Raw genomic sequence first — 19,165 nt, forward strand, 5'->3', positions numbered from 1 at the left:
TACTTTGCACACACAAAAAAAATAGAAATTACGAATGCAGTGATGGTTTTCCACGGCCGAAACTAACATAGGTTGGTAAAACAGCTCTATATTACCATCTCATGCCATCAGTTACCTTTATACCAAATGCATCCGAAAACTGCCCTAATTTAGAGGAGTATCTGCATAGTCTGAGGTATTGGTTCTTCTGGTCTTTAGAGGTTTCCAGAATTTTAGAGAAGTACTATATACATCAAATGTTGTAAACAGTGTGAACACTTAAAATTTATAAATGAAACAAACAAATGTTTAATATAAATTATTTTAATAATTTCAACAGAAATACATATCTTTCAAATAAATAAGACAATATACAAATATAATACTTTTGCTGTAATACTAGACTAGCTCTTGGAATTAAAGCATCATGCATATTAAAATGCATCCAGCAAATCCATCAATGAAAGATGCTTTTGGTAAAGAAACAAGCCCCTAATTATATTCCTTGTAAAGACATTCAAAGGATCAGGTATTGTTTTGATGCACAATTAAAGTATTCTAAAGCTAGAGCTTTGAAAATTAGGAATGAACAATAAGTTGTATTTATGTATTATTAATAATAATTAAGTATACTTATTTCAAATAATATATGGTTGAATTTATTTATTTTTGATAATTGAATTTTACTTACAAATAATGTTTTCCAGCTATTATAATCTATAATGCATTTAAATTTTAACACTAGAAAGACTGCAGCCTGAGGTATCTTTAATTTTAGGGTTCAGCATTCCAATAATAAATTAACTGAACATTATTAATCATTTATGTATTAATCTCGGAAGAGCATGAATATTGATCTTAATATCCAGAATGGTGAGAGGAGCTCCTTGGGTCTTTTAATTATAAATTGGAAAAATTGTTTGTCTTAATGAATGTAACATGACAAAAGGCCATTTGTCTAGTTTGAGTATAAACAGTCAGTTTGAATTTCAAGTACACTACTCAAAATAGTGGCTAGAGGAATAACAAGGATTGATCTTTAAAAAAGAAAAAGTTTGGATTTGTAAAGATATCGCTGTGGTACACTAGTATGCACTTAGCTTTTCTTCAATCATTAGAAAAGATGCTTTGTCTCGTGGACTTGCACAAGAATAAATTTAAATGAATTATTCAAAAAAATTAGGAAATCCCAAACTGACCTCATTTAACTTCCATATACAGCAATTTTCAGTCTTTCTAGAGTTAAGTTATGAGTTAAATATCTGAGCAACATTTCTTTAGTATAAAGCTGTAAGCACAAAGGAATGGGTTTCATTTTTAATATACAAACAGTGAAATTAGTTTTTGAATGAAAAAATCTGTACATAAAGTATAAGCTCTCTATTTACATTTCTGGATGCTTAAAAATTGACCATAAGAGAGTAAAAGCAGGAGTATAACTAGAAAGATGTGACGGAAATGAAGCATTTTATTTATATTATTTTAGGGGTCAAAGGGGTTCATGTGACAAAAATTTATCTTATTTGAGGCATATAGAAGCAAAAAGGTTCATGTTACAAAAATGAAAATTCAGAGAAGTAATGCAAGTGATAAGCGATACGCGAACTTGCTATTGCAGCGAGAGATGTTAGCAGTAGTACTGATCGATGCTGCTATCTAGCGAGATTCAAAAATAATACTATTAGGGATAAAATAATGTCATTTTTTTTCAAACCATAAATGTAACAAAGTTCTAATTTTTAATCAATCAAGTATTTACACTTGTTATCAACAACCTTTTGCCATCTAGTGTGCAACTTTTCACTTCCAGATTGATAAAAAATCAATTGGTTTTGGATCAAAATATCTGGAGATGGCATTTTGCCCATCAGCTTAATTTTCAAGTTGTTTGTCACATAGTGACTAGAATAAAAGGAGATCAGATGGTGCAATGTCGGGCAAGTTTATTCCAAAACCAATTAATTTTATTGATCCAGAATTGAAAAATTGCTCCTTATATTGCAAAAAGCTATTAATAATGAGGTGAGCTATTAATTAAAAATATAACTTTTTTAAAAATTTGTTTGTAAAAATGACATTACTTTCTAGTCCCCCTAATAAATGAAAATTCTTATACAATTCAGACCTTGGAATTGTTTTACTTAAAATCTTTGCCACTTGCACACCTTTACTTCTTGCTGATACATGTATTCAATTCAAAATGTATCTCAATTCCAATATAATAATGTTTGCACTAATTTTACTAAACCTTTCATTTACCTTAATTTCAGTAGAATAAATAACAAATTTACATAACATAACAAACTTTTACTGTTGGTCTACCAAAATATAACTGCACCAAATAACATGAAAATATAGGGGAAGTCATTTTTTCTAGCACTTGAATAATAAAATAAACATGTCAATATACACTTGGTGCTTATAATTTCAGTAAGTAGTATAACTTCTTTTGAGATCACAGTTTCACCTCACCGAATTTCTAGTGGGTGAAAACAGGCACTTGTCCAGCAAGTTGACTAAATGCAAACTAGACTAGAAAAAACACATAACAATACAAAAAAGCCTAATAAAAATGAATAGAATATGATTGACTTGGTTATTCATAATATTTTTTTTTAAACAATTGCGACAATCAACCAGTTAAGAACTTTTCAAATGATCCAAGTTTCATTTAATTATTTCAATCAAGTACACAAGTTAGCTAAATTCAGAGTTCCTTCCCTGAACAAATATACCACGAGAAATATTAATTATTTTAAGAAATATTCAATTACTATTTCCTCAAATTTTTGCACTTAAATTTGAAAGCATTTTTACAACTAAATAGAATCTTAATTGTTTAATGATATTTAATACCTTTTTTCTATCTTTTTTTAATTTGATTTTTTGAAAAAAAGTTTAAAATTAAGATAAAATATCATAAAAATACTAGCAGGATACAAACCAGCAAAATAAATCTGTTTTACTGCATGAAAGTAATACTTATCTTGATTCAAAAGGAGTTAATTTTTTAAAAAATAAATATAAGTTTCCCGAAAAAAAAAATTTTTAAAGCTAAATAATGCAGCATAAATGGCTCATGGGTAAGCTACTAGTATTAATTTCTTTAAAAGATTTTTAAGTACCTTAAATAGTCTAGAATTGCTTAGTTCCAAACTACTCACTCCTCTAATTCCCAAGAGACCAGCTAAAACCTAAGAGTTTTGAGAAAGCTGTGGGAACTTCCCATGAGTCTGGAACCCAATGAAAACTTGAGATAAAGGAATATTTGAATTGATAGTAATGTTGATTATCAAAAAGCTAACTTTTCCCAACTTTCTTTTTAGGGAACACTAAAGACAGAAAATAGCTTTAAAAAAAATTATGGGAAAAAATAAACACACTTGATGGTCTTTATTCAAATATTGAAGGGATTTTTTTTTTTTTTCACAATTTATCATTTTTTCACAGCATTCCTTTAAAAAGTGTTAAGTACCTTTATTCGTCTTTGAGCCAAAATAAAAATCAGAACTTTTTTTATTTTTGCAATGTTCAATTTTTTTGCATATTTTCAAAAAAGCAACCAAAATTGGCATAGATTAATCTAAATTAGAACATTTTTTAATTTTTATAACAATAATATAAATGCAAAAAATAAAAACATTTATGTGAAGGTTAAATTAAGGATGATTCAGGTTATGATTTCCCAAAAATCATGATATTGTTCACCAGTAACTGCTCTTAAATTTCCATCTATGATCTAATGTTTCTCTTTGCGATTTTTTTCAAGAAAAAAAGTTGATCCAAAGCTTGCTAAATATTTCTGTTAAACATTCAGAATTATTTTAAACACTTTTTGAATTATAAATTAAAATCTATAGTTGTTGTTTTTTTTTTTTCTTTTTTTTTTTTTTAAGGTAATTTGTTCTTTGATGTTTAAGTTCTTTCTAAAATTGTGAGTTCCAACAGAACTGAACTTACAAATCAACTGACTGGCTGCATGGTTCATCTATTCGCAATAAAACTAATTAATTCATATATTTACTAGTGATAAATCTTTGGAAACATTCTGAAAATTGTCAAATCTTCTTATAGATTCAGTAAATGTCACTTGTAGCCAAAAATTGTCATGGAGTTATTTTTAATCAATGATTCCACTCAATTTAACAAAAACCACTTCACACTAATAGTTTTCAGATCATGGTGAATTTTCAGATCACAGTATGTATCATACACAAAATTTCAAAATAATACATTATAATACTTAGTAAAAAAAATCCTGAGGGGGGGGGGAAGCAAGTTAAGCAAGAATTAAAATAATTCAGCTCAACTAAAATGTAAAGCTCTTTCTTTTCCCCAAAAGATTATCTTTATTTCCATAATTTACTACTATTCCACTCTATATCAAATAATTTTTAACAGTTTATTCTGAAGTACAAGTCTTTTCCTTCTGACAGGTAAAGATTTGCTTGCACAAATTCAACACATCATTCTACCTCTGGTAAATCCCATTCCGTTTTAAATATTACGAAGAAGCAGCAAGAAGTGTAACTTCAAAAATATATTGCACTACGAGAAATAGATCATTTTATATACAGTAGGCGCCGCTTAATGTGATAACTTTGGGACAAATATAATTTGATAACAATAACCGACTGATAGCAATAAACGAAAAGAATTCAGGAGACACAAAATAGTGATTTTTTTTCGAATTAAGTGCATTTATTTTGGCAACCTCAAATTAAAATCACAATGATTCAACTGAACGCAGTTTTAAATTATAAATTATTAAATTAACAGAATGGAAATATCTGAATTATAAAAAGTTAAATTATACAATTTTTAATCATATAGTAATAGGTGAAGTAAAATATGACCGTTTTCCCTGACATTCGTAAACCAGTTTCAAAGCACATTTAGCTTTTCTATCTTTTCCAGCATGGTTTTGCTTGTTTAAATTGTAATTTAACTTTGCTTTGTTTTCAATCTCGACACAATTCTTTAATAGTTTACAAAGTAATGGCAACAATGGAGGTCCTACATCAATGCTTGCAACAGATCCAGTGACTGAATTTTTTTAGGGGGAGTCTGTGGTCACTGGGGGCGAACTTTCTGTAACTTCATTCCTAGAAAAATTTTGAACTGCTATTGAAAACCACAAAATGCTACACAAGAAGTTAGTCTCGTCAGGGTTTACCTATGTATTTCTGTTAATTGAGGAACCAAAAAGGGGGGAAAAGTGATAACAATAAACGAAGATGCTGATTACAATGTCCGACTTTTTTAACGTGTGTTAGCATACAAGTGTTCCAGGACTTCGTGATTCTGATAACATTAAGCGAATGATAACATTAACCGTGATCACATTAAGTGGCGCCTACTGTAATTCCAATTTAAAATGAATCAAAAAAAAAAATATTTTTGTAACACTATAACATCTATGCAGGCACTCCACAATATATAAAAGCTTCATTTGAGGATTTGCACATGTTCTATGCAATTAAAATTATCAATAATTTTCCCTTAAAAACCAATTGCTACAAGTTTTTCTCTAAAAGAATCTTCATTTTCTGGCTCAAAAATTCCTTGCCTCGAAATAAAGAATGACAATGGAAGATTTAAAATGACAATATTCGAGTAAAATTGTGTCATAGGAAAACATTTACAAGTGTTCGAAATTGGTGATCTAGCATGAGAACAGGAGTTCTAGGTGGTTTAAAGTGAAAAAATGGCGATTTTGATCCAACCATCATAATTTGTTTCTCTTTTAGCATGAATCTGTAAAAGAAATTATAGTAATAAGTGTCTAAAGGTTACCAATTGGAAAGTCCCCCCCCCCTCCCCAATTTGAAAAAATAAATGAATAAATAAAAAAATCAGCTCATTACTGCCCTTCTAACCAGGAAGAAACCACATGATGATGTAATAAACCTCATATACATAACAGCAAATGATCGAGTAACGCTGACGTCATCAACAATGAAACTCGAGCCATGGTATTATATATTGGTAATATTTTTTGGTAATGTGCGGTGAATGCGGTATATGCAGCGAAATGCTTTATTTTGACAGGGTTGAACTGGATCTGGTAACTTGACTGTTTTACTAATAAGACTCATTTTAGGATAATAAAAAAAAACGTAAAAATGGTCAACAATGAACGCTATCTACTGGATTTTAGGTTTAATCCACTGGTGTTTGGGTTAAAATTTCAACCATGAAAATATCACCAAACAGGCATTTGCTTCGTTCAAATGTAGAAGCAATTTTCACCCATCACACCTTGACGGGCGATTTTCTAGTGAAAAAGTAAAACAAATAAGTAGAAATCGTAAGAGTGATTTTCACTTGTTCCACTACCTAAAAGAGTTTCTCAGCGGCAAGCATTTTGCCACAGACGACGAGGTGAAAGAAGCAGTTCAAGATTGGTTATCCTCACAGACGGCAGACTTCTATGACTTAGGCATACAAAAGCTTGTAGAATGTTATGACAAATGTTTAAACAAATATGGTGGCTATGTAGAAAAATAAAGAAACATGTAAGGAATTAAATAAAAAAGTTTTTAAAAAAATCTGTGTATGTTTATTTTTTATAAGAAATCGGACCTTACTTTACGGATAATTCTCTTAGTATGTCATTAATCAAGTAAAGTGGTTAACAGTATGTATGTATGTACATAACAAACAAAACAGTACATAACACTACAATACTTAATTACATTTTGTAACAAAAATTAACTCTCATCGTTTACTGAACAAAAAAGGAAAATATTTAAATACTGTATGTAGTCTATGAGGAACTATTATACAGTATCTTGCATGGTAAATATAAAACTCCACCTCTATTATGTATACATGTACTTAGTTTCCAATTCTTTAATCATTGCATGCAATAATTTATGTCATGAAATGCATCTATTCCTTAGCAATGGTCAAGCAGATCATTAAAAGTTGATGTGAGCGCGCTAGGACGTGTTATGTTCTACTATATCTCAAAGAGTTAATTTTTCAAATTAGCATAGTATTTCCAAATATGTTTTGCAACCTTTTGATAATTACATTTTTTTTATAAATCATAGGTAACCGAGATATTCTTTAGCCGCTCTTGTTTAGTTAAGTACCAGCTGCGTTGCCCGGCTTTGCCCGGTCTATTTTGAAAACAAAAACTGCGTCAAGAGATGTATATTCAACAATCAGGCATAAATAAAAGAAAAAAAATCATCATGCAAAATTTCCCCTCCAAACAATGACGACAGATATTAAAATACTTTTAAGAAAATAAAATGAGAACGATGGATTTAAAAAGCGTAACCATGGAAACACAAAATAGGTTTCAGAACTGAAAATGAGAAAGATGGAAATAATGGATTCAAAAAGCGCAAAATAAAATGGTTAAAACCTTGAATAGAGAACAGATTTTCGAACTTCATTTAATTCCCTTGTAACTTTTTTTCTAATGGAGATAGAGGGTTAAACTTCCGACCATAGGTCGAGTTAGGTCTGGAGTAAAAAAGGTAGCTCTTTTCAATGGTGTCAAAAAAGAAAAAAAAAACTGTAAGACGATTCCTTCACTTTTTATTGATAAATTTAATGAAGAAAGTAGTGCCTAAATTTCAGCTAAGCCTAAACAAATTCGAACTAAAAACGTAAATAACTTCCGCCGCAATTAAGTTAGAGCGTTGGGACAAAATGCGTAGAATGCGGAAAATTCTTCCCTTTCCAACGATATGTAATATTACTAATTGCGAGTAATTTTTCACCCTCATATTCGGGAATTTATGTGAAAATTGGGCCTAAATTGGAATTAAAAAAGAACTATTTATCGAATTGTTTTCGAACTGGTCTGCAAACCTTCTCAGGACTTAAAGGAACAAATTGTGAAAATTTCAGCGAAATCGGCCGGGTAGTTCTCGAGTTTTGCGAGTTCAAACAAACAGACGCTTTTTGAACACTTCATTTTATACTATGTAGAGATGACTGTTAAAACTGAATCTTACATCTAGTAAATGATCTTCACAAAGAAAAGAAGTTTTTCAAGAAAAAACCGATACATGACCTTGTTTAGGACAGACTGTCTCTATAGTGAAGAGATGCTTGATCTTGGAGGAGCTCATTTATGTTTAGGTTGAAAGAGGGGAAATTTTTAGATTGGCAAAAAGCAATAATCATTATCAGTAATGTAAACTGATTTTCCTGGCCCTAATTTAGCGAAAAATTGATTTTACTGGTAGGCGATGAGCCCAAAACAAGCACGAAACTGGCGTCTCTGTATGTCATAACCAGGTTGTTGGCCTATTTCCAGTAGCCTTACTTCTAGTTTTGTTATGCAAAATTTTTTATTCAATTTTATGGTGCTGAGATGCAATAAAATTATATGTGCAATGAATTTAATGTACGGTATAAATTTCCGATTCATTTTTAAGCTTTTTTTTTGTCATCCTACAATTTTTTAACTGCACCTTTTTGTGACAACAAAAATGTAAGAGCCTTTATTTTGAATATTTCTCGTTCACTTCAGTTTTGAGAAGTGGACCTTGATTCCAATTCCATCATCAGTTTTTGAAAGTTTAACAGCTTTGAGTGCTTGTTTAATATTTCAACACAACTAGGTTATTTATCAAAATTCAGGCCATATTATAAAAATTGCAAATACTTACCGTAAAATGTGCCTGAACATGCCTCTTACTGGATACTGAGGATGGTGAAACAAATTAAAACATTTAGTCAAGTGTCTAATTGTTGACGTATCTGAATCTTTTTCTTCATAGAAGTAGACCACAAATGTTTGGGAAGATAAGCTAAGAAACAAAAAAAATCCTTAACTACAACATTACATTCATTTTTATGGATACCAGAGTGTGATACACTTTTGTGCAATGTACAAAAGAGAAAATAATCCATTCTCATGTTATTAACACCCATTTTCATACATGTAATTTGCATATAGCAACTTAAAATATCTTTCTTAAAAGAAAAACAAATAAAACGCTTGAAATTGTTTTTCTTTAACACATAAATCAATTTACTATCCAATAAATTCAGTAATTTTTAACTTTGATCAGTTAACATGCAAAAACAACTCTATGCTACACCAGCACTTTTAACAACAGTTTATCAACTTATCATTTTCACATTTATTTTATGAAAAAAATATAAACTTACTCGGTAGCATTAGTAATAAATAGTGGAAGATTTTCATACAGTTTCTGACGGAATTCTCCACTGTTATTCATGCACTGTTGCAAAGAAACTGCGTCAAATTCAAGTGGAACAGCTGTCATCAGCATCGTCTGCAATTCCCGTTCATAATCTTCTAAATACAATCGTTCAGGGTTTCTGAGTGGAATGTTTTGTTCACTGGAACAATATTTAAAACTAAGTTTAGTCATAAAAACCATTTAAGAATATAATTATAAAAAGCAAAACTGTAATGGAAGTAAGCTCAATGAGAGTGATACAATGTACAACTAAGAAGATATAGGGTAGTAGTTAGTTTCAAATAACAATATTTTTAAGGATTGTTTATAACAACTTTTCCTTGTTCCAACATTTTACAAAAAACTTCAAAATGCATTTGTTTAAACAAAAAATACTCCATTATTTATTTACTAATGTGTTATTTACTCATTTATACATTTTTCTATTTAATTTCATTATCTATTTTTGGACATATACAGAAAACGTTTCAATTTTAACATTCATAATTTATTCCTTTCAATTCAGAGGCAGTATATATTGTTCCTTCAATCTTTTTTACTAATAATAAAGCAGAAAGTCTCTCTGTCCGGAGGATGTCTGGATGTCTGTAGGATGTCTGGATGTCTGTGACGCGCATAGCGCCTAAACCGTTCGGCCGATTTTCATGAAATTTGGCACAAAGTTAGTATGTAGCATGGGGGTGTGCACCTCGAAGCAATTTTTCGAAAATTCGATGTGGTTCTTTTTTTATTCCAATTTTAAGAAAAAAACTATCATAAATTACGAAATTATCATAATGTGGAACCGTAAAATGGGCACAAGCCAATTGGCCAGAAAGTTCACCATACATTATTTGTAAATATACAGGCGAACCAAAAGACCTTTAATTTTTCTATTACGGGCGAAGCCGTGCGGGTGCCACTAGTTACTAATAATAAAGCTGAAAGTCTCTCTGTCCGGACGATTTCTGGATCTCTGTGACGCGCATAGTGCCTAGATCGTTCGCCCGATTTTCATGAAATTTTGCACAAAGTTAGTTTGTAGCGTGAGAGTGTGCACCTCGAAGCAATTTTTCGAAAATTCGATGTGGTTCTCTTTCTATTCCAATTTTAAGAATAAAAATATCATAAGATGGACGAGTAAATTACGAAATTATCATAACGTGGAACCGTAACATGGGCACAAGCCAATTGGCAAGATACGAAATCATCATAACGTGGAACCGTAACATGGGTGCAAGCCAACTGGCGAGAAAATTCACCATACATTATCTGTAAATATACAGGCGAACCAAAAGACCTTTTAATTTTTCTATTACGGGGAAAGCCGTGCGGGTATCACTAGTATGCAATAAAATACAAACACCATCTGAGTCAAAGTTTTGCGTTATGAAAAAGGGTATGTATAAAATTTTTTGATAAACATGCAATATTATTCTAGACAATAGTCAAAACCCCTCAAACCATTCTTTCACTATATATTACCATTTCTTACATAAAAAACTAAATTTATGCTGAACACTAAAATACTGTTATGATGCCCAAATTTTTTCTTGAATTGAAAGAAAGTTTCTCTTTCACTTCCCATCTTCACTAGTTTTCGATGAAGCAGTGCACTTAGATACAATTACATTTAATTAACTTTCACATTAAGACTGAAAAAAATGAATGGAAAATATGGAGTGGATATTCATTCAAGATAACAAAGCGAGGTTTAAATTAGTGTAGAGTGGAAATTTCCATCTTCAGTGATGCTTAAAGAATGAAAGTCCACTCACAAAGCCTATATTTAGTGGAAAATAACGAAGCTGATACTTATGCCGCACAGTTTACTTCTGAAAAATCTCGTGTTGCAGGCGAGGAGTTTGCGTTAGCTCTGTGATAGGTTACTCGTAAAAAACTTGTGCAAGATCCATCTCACGTAAGTCAAATTGCGTTGCAGCAGGAGTCCACTGTACTTCCATTTAGAGCAAACATTTCCAAATATTTCAAAATGAAGTTTATGATAAATGTGGTGAAAATAGAGATTATATTTGTGATAATCACACTTACTATGTTATTGTTCTGTCATAAGAAAGATGAGTAAGAGAAACATCTGAGTGTGCACCAGACATCGGAGCTGCAAGTGTGACCCGTGATACATCTGGCACTAGGACATCCCCAGTAATTTTGGTTGAAAGATATAATGGATCAATTGCAGAGCTGAAAAACAAATTATTTTATTTTCATACAGAAAGATCATGTATTTTACTAAACAGCTCAGTTTTTCAAACAATGAAAAATTACTGAAGAGGAAAAATTAACAGGCATGCACATTAGCAACATTTTTAAGATTGTATTTATTTGATTTTTAAGAAATAAGAATTTTGCATGATTATGCAATTTTCAATCATTACTAACTGATGTTAATAGTACCAACACAATTAATTGATTTGCTAATTTAATAAAGCTGTGAAATTGTCTTGATAAAGTGCCAGTCATAAAAGAAAAGAATCATGCTTAAAAGAGATCATTTAGAAAATATTCTCATTTACATAACAATCAAAGTTATTTGGAGTGAGAATTACAAAATTGATATCCAGGTTAGGATAAACATATTAATTTATTTTCATGGATGATTATTTTACCTTCATTACAGCAATCTTTATTATTATTATTAAATGTTTTTATCCATACCATTTGGAAGAAAAGCAAAATCAAATTCCTAAGAACATTTAGGAGAAAAAATCACCATTCAAAACTAAGCTAGAAGTTTTGCAAAAAGAACAGCAGCATCATAAACTTTCCAAACATGCTCTTAATTACATTCCAAGTGTAGCAAACAATATATTTTTAAGTTATTGTCAGATTGTTTCCCCTATACTTCAGTTTTACATTTTGGTATAACCAGAGTTTTCACTATGGCCCATAGATTTAGAAAATAACAATTAAATGGCTTAGCTCTTGTACTCATTCAAAAAGACGTATTTCAAGAGGAGGTTTTAATTTAAACGATCTCGCAAAAAAAAAAACATGCAGTATGGATATAAGATTTAAAGTAAAGGAAATGATAAATCAACTGTGCACCCCCCCCCCTTTTCTTTATTTTAATGTCCCTGTTACGTCAGTACAATTTTTTGATTGTTTTCAACAAAAATGAGTAATTCATAAACCATAGAAATGTTTGGTGAAGTACATTAAATACTTTGCACATTAGAAATAAATGAGACCCACAGCAATAATTTCCTATTTTGCTAACCCCTCCCAAAAAATATTTCTGGCTGTGCCATTCATTCTTCTTTGACAGGTTGATGCATATACCTCAGTTTGAATATTTAATACTCAAACTTCCCATAAACTAATATCTATGTATACATGTGAAAATTTATTGTAATGATTCATGTATAATTTACTAAATATATGGCTAAGCCCATATTTTACTCTAATCTATATTTGTCAGTAAAAAAATGACTCACCGATTGCTACAGGAAGATTTTGTAATGAAGTTCCATTTCACTAAAACTGCAAGGCTGGTAAATGATTCCACTCGATATGCAAGAGAAGGGTCACCAGATACAGTCCTGAATCCTGAAAAAAAAAATATTTTTTAAATATTTTGAGTATACAAAATTCAGTTTATTAATATTTTAAGGAGAAAAACTGGTTCACCAGAATGATCGTAAAATGTATCAAGTGAAAAAAACGAAAGTATCTAGTTAAAATTGAAACCATAGTTTAAAAAATAAAACTTTTTTTTTTCAATTGGTTAATTTAGCGTTAATTTTTCACTCAGAGTATTTTCTTTTTTGATTGAGGACGTTTTTATAAGTTCCAGTTTTGATTATAATGAAAATGCCAAACTAAATTTGCATTCTTGAGCTTTTAAAGTGGTAAATCTCATCAATATGAGTTATTCTTTAAACTCAGTAGTTTGACACTGAAATGATTTCACAATGTTACCATAATTCTAAATAATAATAATAAATATTATTATTACAAAACTTACCATTTTCATTTAAAGCTGAAACTGCAGCTATAGATTCATCAATATTCATTATAGATAAGCATTGTCCCATAAAATAAAGGAAATCAGGAGCCATGATAGCATTTTCTCCGATGAACAAAAAATGCTTCTAAAATTTAGAATAGTTAATCAATCCAAAAATAATTTAAATTATTTGTTTATTTATGTATGCACTTTTTCTCAAAAAAATCCAATAAAAGATAAATATATATAGATAAAATAAGGAAAAAACTGGAGTTATAATAAAAAATTTAAAGTAAAAATCGGCAAGAAAAATTTAAGACTTAAAAATATTAACCAATAAAATTTTAAAAACTGATTAATGATAAAACAAACTAGTTAATAAAAAATAATAAAGATCATTAATTTTTCTTCTTGCAGTGGGCTGGCAGAATAGTCTGGAGAATCTTCCTCCAATGATAAATAAAAAATGGTATATTAATATATTTTACTTCCAAAGAAATACTTGTAATAAGAGGGGGGGGGTTGCCATGAAAGAAAACAAATTACAATTTAGTACTAAGTAAAATACTGGGCAGAAATAGAACACAAAAGTTAATGGAATTTAGAATACACTTTTTATCATGTATCAGGAACATTCTTTCCAAAACAAATTAAACTTACTTTGTCTCCAAAAACTGCACTAGCAATTTCAAAAGCTTCAGCGACACGATCTACAACAACCATAAGAAATGTGTCTGAGGGTTATAATTTTTTTGTGAAACGTATAAAATACTACGAACTACCAAACAGCACGACCTTGATGGTCACAGATCTGGACGAAATTCTGGATTTAGGTCAATTCCCACTAGATATGATCCCAGGTATAGTGGTTTAACTGCATAGGCTATAGTTCGTCCATAATGGGAGTCCAAAGTTTCTATTTTGGCTTCAGAAAAACAATGGTTTTTCCTTTGAAATTGATTTTTTTACTCTTTTCCTGATATTGCATTGAAGTATCGCCCAACGGAATGTATTCACAGTATAGAGCAAATTTCACTACCCCTACGTAGTACTAACAAGAGACGCGACAGATGTAAGGAGAGCAAATATTGTGCCAAAGTTTCAAATTCCAAAGAAAATGCTCTTATAGTTCTGGAGCCAAACAAGCAAATTTAGAAGTTCCTTGCAGCCGAAATAGAGCCTATGCACTCAAATTATTTTACAAGGGCTCATATCTAGTATGAATTGACCTAAATACAGAAGTTTGTCCAGATTTGCGATCCTCAAGTTTTTGCCATCTGAACCAGGGCCGGATTTGGAAGTGTGGAGGCCTGGGGCAACGAAGGAGTGGAGGCCCCTAATCAAGGTTCGAAAAGATCATCATATTTTCAAAAATATCCGATACTTTGATATATATCCGATATTTTCGACCCATGAAAGTTAGGATATTTTGTAAAAATTTTATTGTGGGGGCCCCTTTGCTGTGGAGGCCCAAGGGCAGTAGCCCCGCCTGCACTCCCCTAAATCCGGCCCTGATCTGAACCATACTGCTTTGCAGGCCTCCAGATTTGCAATGGCGTTTTCATTGGTATTTGAAACTTTGGGACAATATCTACCCTCTCAAGACATTCGGCGTCTCTTGTCAGAACAACGAAAGAGAGAGGGGGAGATTTATTCTATGTTGTGAATGTATTTAATTGTCTCATATACTACAATGCAAATGCAAGAAAAGGGTAAAAAACGTTTAATTTCAAAGGAAAAAACATTGCTTTTCTGGACTCAAATAACAAATTTGGACCCCCGAAGCAGACGAACTAGGGCCTAATCAGTTAAGCCACTTTACGTTGGTTCATATCCAGTGCAAATTGACCTAAATCCAGAATTTTATCCATATCTGTGACTATCAAAATCGTGCCGATTGGTTGTAAGCATAAACTTAAGATTCCCTCCAGTAATACTAAACTTTAGGTGAAACAAGTAGTCTTTAACTAAGACAATTCAGTTTATTCTGGGTCAAATACATAACCTAAAATAAAATCAAGTATTCACGATAAAGGATTCAGTTCTGTTTTTTTTTAAATTCATCTAGTAATTTTTAATTTTATTTTTGTTCATATCTACTCATTTTTTCTATCAATTAAAATTTAATGCAGTAATCCATTCAAATACAATTGAAATAATAGCTTAAAAGTACAAACCCTGTATTTTATAACATATTAAATATAATGCATACATTGAATCTTTGTTTCGGAAATTTTAAAAAGACCAAACACTAATAATAACTGAGATCAAGATCAGCAAAAAAAACTCTTCAAAAATATTTTATCAACATACAAGTTATATGAACTACAATAACAATAAAATACGTTACTCCCATGAATAGATTTCTCATACCACAGTAAGTTTGGTTTTCATAGATGGTTTCAATAGTATATCCAAATAGTTCGGCTAAGTTTGAAACTATCGTATTCTTTTCCAGACGAAACACCTATGAGGAAAATAGAAAAATGTGGCAAAAGATTTTCACAAAAATCTAAAAGGCAATTTTAATTAAAGTTATAGTTAACTAAGAAAGTAAAATTAAAATGTGTATAAATATGCAAGATTTAAAACTTTTTAGGAGTAAAATACTGCAGTACTGCTTGGTTGTACAGGTTCTGAATGAAATCAGTGATAGAAATTACATTTCATACTTAACCTGTTGATATATTTTTCCAACTTTCAGAATAGGTAGCATCACAACAAAAATCAGATTACTGATTGACTATTTTACTGATTACTTACTTAAGAAAACTCCCTCTAAAGCCTTTTCTGAATTTCCGCAAATTGAAGAGGTATGACTGAGGTTTTCCCAGAACAGCCTCATCATCAATAATTGTATGCATAAACTTCATAAACGTTCCACTTCCTGTTTCATGAAAAACCCATCTAACTTACATACTGTAATAAATTGGGGGGGAGGGGGATTGGGGTCACACAAATGTAACTCAAACTGAGAGTGGGTGTAGTTATGTCTGTGTGACTCTAAGCCCCCAAAATGGTATCAGGGTTCACAGAGTGTTTTTGGAAAATGTAGGGCTTTTAAACGGATCCAAATAATCATTAGAAACAACCAACAGTAAACTCCCAATTTCCTGCGGAATAGGTTGGCACAGTAACAAAGGATATATAAGAATTCGCGAATAAGCTGTAAATTAGGTTAAAATGATGCTAGCGTATGCAATAGCTCAAGGCTGTCCAACTGCAAAGAATCCATGAGCCAGAATTTCGATCACTGATCACCTGTCGGGACGCAGTTTGAAAAAGTTGAACAATAATCTCTTACCTCTTACACAATGACAATTAATAGTTGAATTATTAATCATAAAACAATGAAACAGAAGGATTATAAAACAATTTGCTTACATTTTAATGGGAAAACTGAGGCCGATCCGCCTTCTTTACAAGGGCAGAAATGTCAACATCAATGTTTGTCGTTGCCAGCCGAAGAAGGTCTAACAATGAACTGCTGGAGCAAGCACTCAATTTCTTTATCGAAATCAACAAAGGCCGTAGAGTCAGTGAGGGGAAGGAGGGGTCTTTATTTTTAACCAATTGCAGGCAGGTTTTGCTTATCTGAAATGTTTCTCTCTTCCCTCCCTGTCTCCCCCACCAACCTGAGGCAATATTATTTCTAGGAATTGGTTTGAACACCAGCGTGCGGGGTAGGACTACTTGACCTTGACCTGCAGATGTCCTGTACCTTTTTCTCCCAATACAATGAAAGAAGTAAAAGAGTGATCAAGAGGAAGTTTTGGGGACACCAGCTTGACCAAGAATGGTAGTCTCGGATGCTTCTTGATAGCATAAAAAGTCAAAAAAAGAAATATGCTGAATAAGAAGTTAGCGAGCCGCACAATACGTGCTGGCGGCCGCCAGTTGGACAGCCCTGCTTAAAAAAATCCATAACATTCAAACTACAGCGAAAACAATGACAGTGCTTGTAAAAAATGTATATAAAAGCCAAAAAAAGGATGCTAATGATTCATATTTAAAAATCAGTAAGTAGGAGTAAATCTGAAAATCAGTAATTAGCGTAGACCTACAGCAGTAAATAGCGTAGATCTAAAAAGCAGGTTTCATAGTCTGGTTTTGGTGAACTTGAAAGGTTTGATATCATTGGAAGAGAGGGGGGAGAAAGAAATATGAATGCTTGAAACTAGATTTTCTACTTGCTGAGTTAAAATGTGTGCATTTACCTACTTTCAGTTAAATATCAACGAAAAAAAAATCTTGAAAGTGTAAAAGCCCCGGATAATCAAGAGTTTACTGTAAGTGATTGTGCTTTTAAGCACACAGTCCAAATAATCATTTTAAAAAGGCTGTGTGATTGTGTTTTTAATTAAAGCATTAAGTTCAATAGAAACATACCATATGATTCTTATTAAAGAGCTAAACAAAGCAAAATTAGTTTTTCAGAAAATGTTTCAGTAAAAATTCGTAGATGTTAACAAAAAGAATGAATTTAATACTAAACTATAGTAGACAGTTAGAATTTAATAAATATTATACCTAGGAGCTTAAGTCACTGAAAATTTACTGCATAAATTTTCAAAATAACTTAAGTTCAGTTGAAACTGAAAAAAAAATTAGAGCTTAATAAACAGAAGAAATCAACATACAGCATTGTACAGCATACTAAAGTACAAGTTGAAGCAATAACGTCTGACCAACTAAAGCAAATTCAAATTTTTAAAAAAAGAATGAATCTTATTTAGTTCCTGATGGCTTACCCATAATTTTCATGTTTTTCCAAAAGATTCTTTGTTTTTCCCTTATTTCATTAAATTATGGAAATTGAAAGTAGTTGATGACTTTACACCACAATGATAACGTAATTTTTTACTAAATTTGTAGTAGAAAAATTTGACATCCCCATCATTTTTACTAAAAAAAACCTTTCTTATCAAATAGTTTCATAGAGCCAGATATACATAATAATTTGAAAATTAAAATGTATACGTTTTCTGGAATAAAATGACAAAAAAGTTAATGAAAAGAATTTAAAAAAAACATAATTTATTTTTTTTATTAATGGGGAAAATAAAAATCAATTCTCATTTCATCAAGCTTTTAGGCAATTCATTTCACATAAATACAGATGTCTTTAGCAAGCATAAGTAAAAGAAAAATTAAAACTCTTACTGCAACATTTCCTGGTTTAATTCCAGGCTGACGAATCAAAGTTTCTAAAGTTAATGGCAAATACTGAATATCAGAGCCTGAAAAGAAATGAAATTTTCTTATATACTGAACAAAACATTATTTAACATTTTTGATGCTTCTGAAAAAAAAATAATAATTTTACTTATCCTTTCTTATTAAAATAAATAAATAAATAAATCTATAGACTAATATACTGATTTTCCTTTCTAATGTAGTTGGTTTTTTTTTATTTAATAGAACAATTACAAATTAGTTTTATTCAAGAAAAAATAAGATAGATCAAAGTTTATACATAATCAAAATATGTTACATTTATCTACACATACAACATATGCATTTGAAATTCTTTTAAACGCTTACAGACATTAAAAATTTTGGAAGATATATTTGGAAGTACTTTTCTGCATCAATTTAAATGACAAAAATGTGCATGATAAAGACTACTTTTGCTTATAAGGACAAATACAGTAGGCTCTCTGTTTAACGACTTTCAAGGGACCACAAAAAACCGTCCTTAAATAGAAAATGTCCTTAAGTAGAATGCTTTTAACACTATAGTGGGCCATCTGGGACCGTGAAAAGCCGTCGTTAAATAGAGAAAGTCGTTAAATAGAGCGTCGTTAAACAGAGAGCCTACTGTAGTAGATTATTACTAGATTAACTAATCTGAAAGGAAAAGAATAATTCCTTTCAAAATTTGACTATTTTTATAATTTTTCCCATTTTTAATTTACTTTTTGCCAGTATATTCAAAACTTAATCATAAGGCTGGAAATAAACTAATTTAAAAAACTGTGAGGAAATATTTGAATCAAAAAGTCATGAAGAAAAATTAAAACTCAAATGGTATAACTACACA

At 30.9% G+C, this 19,165-nt stretch overlaps 1 protein-coding gene across 1 annotated transcript in view; it reads right to left on the bottom strand.

The window, feature by feature from the left end:
- Window positions 1–319: 319 nt before the first annotated feature.
- Window positions 320–19,165, bottom strand: part of LOC129228386 (protein O-linked-mannose beta-1,2-N-acetylglucosaminyltransferase 1-like) — a 59,625-nt gene continuing 40,779 nt past the window's right edge. The window contains exons 10-18 of the mRNA XM_054863063.1: window positions 18,286–18,362; window positions 15,496–15,589; window positions 13,783–13,832; window positions 13,141–13,267; window positions 12,611–12,722; window positions 11,208–11,357; window positions 9,121–9,315; window positions 8,616–8,756; window positions 320–5,736 (exon numbers count right to left, since the gene is read on the bottom strand). Of these exons, the coding sequence (XP_054719038.1) occupies window positions 5,607–5,736; window positions 8,616–8,756; window positions 9,121–9,315; window positions 11,208–11,357; window positions 12,611–12,722; window positions 13,141–13,267; window positions 13,783–13,832; window positions 15,496–15,589; window positions 18,286–18,362 (1,076 nt within the window). The 3' untranslated portion in view covers window positions 320–5,606. The remainder of the gene's footprint in view (window positions 5,737–8,615; window positions 8,757–9,120; window positions 9,316–11,207; window positions 11,358–12,610; window positions 12,723–13,140; window positions 13,268–13,782; window positions 13,833–15,495; window positions 15,590–18,285; window positions 18,363–19,165) is intronic.

This window comes from Uloborus diversus, chromosome 8 (genome assembly GCF_026930045.1).
Source record: "Uloborus diversus isolate 005 chromosome 8, Udiv.v.3.1, whole genome shotgun sequence".
Lineage (NCBI taxonomy): Eukaryota > Metazoa > Arthropoda > Arachnida > Araneae > Uloboridae > Uloborus > Uloborus diversus.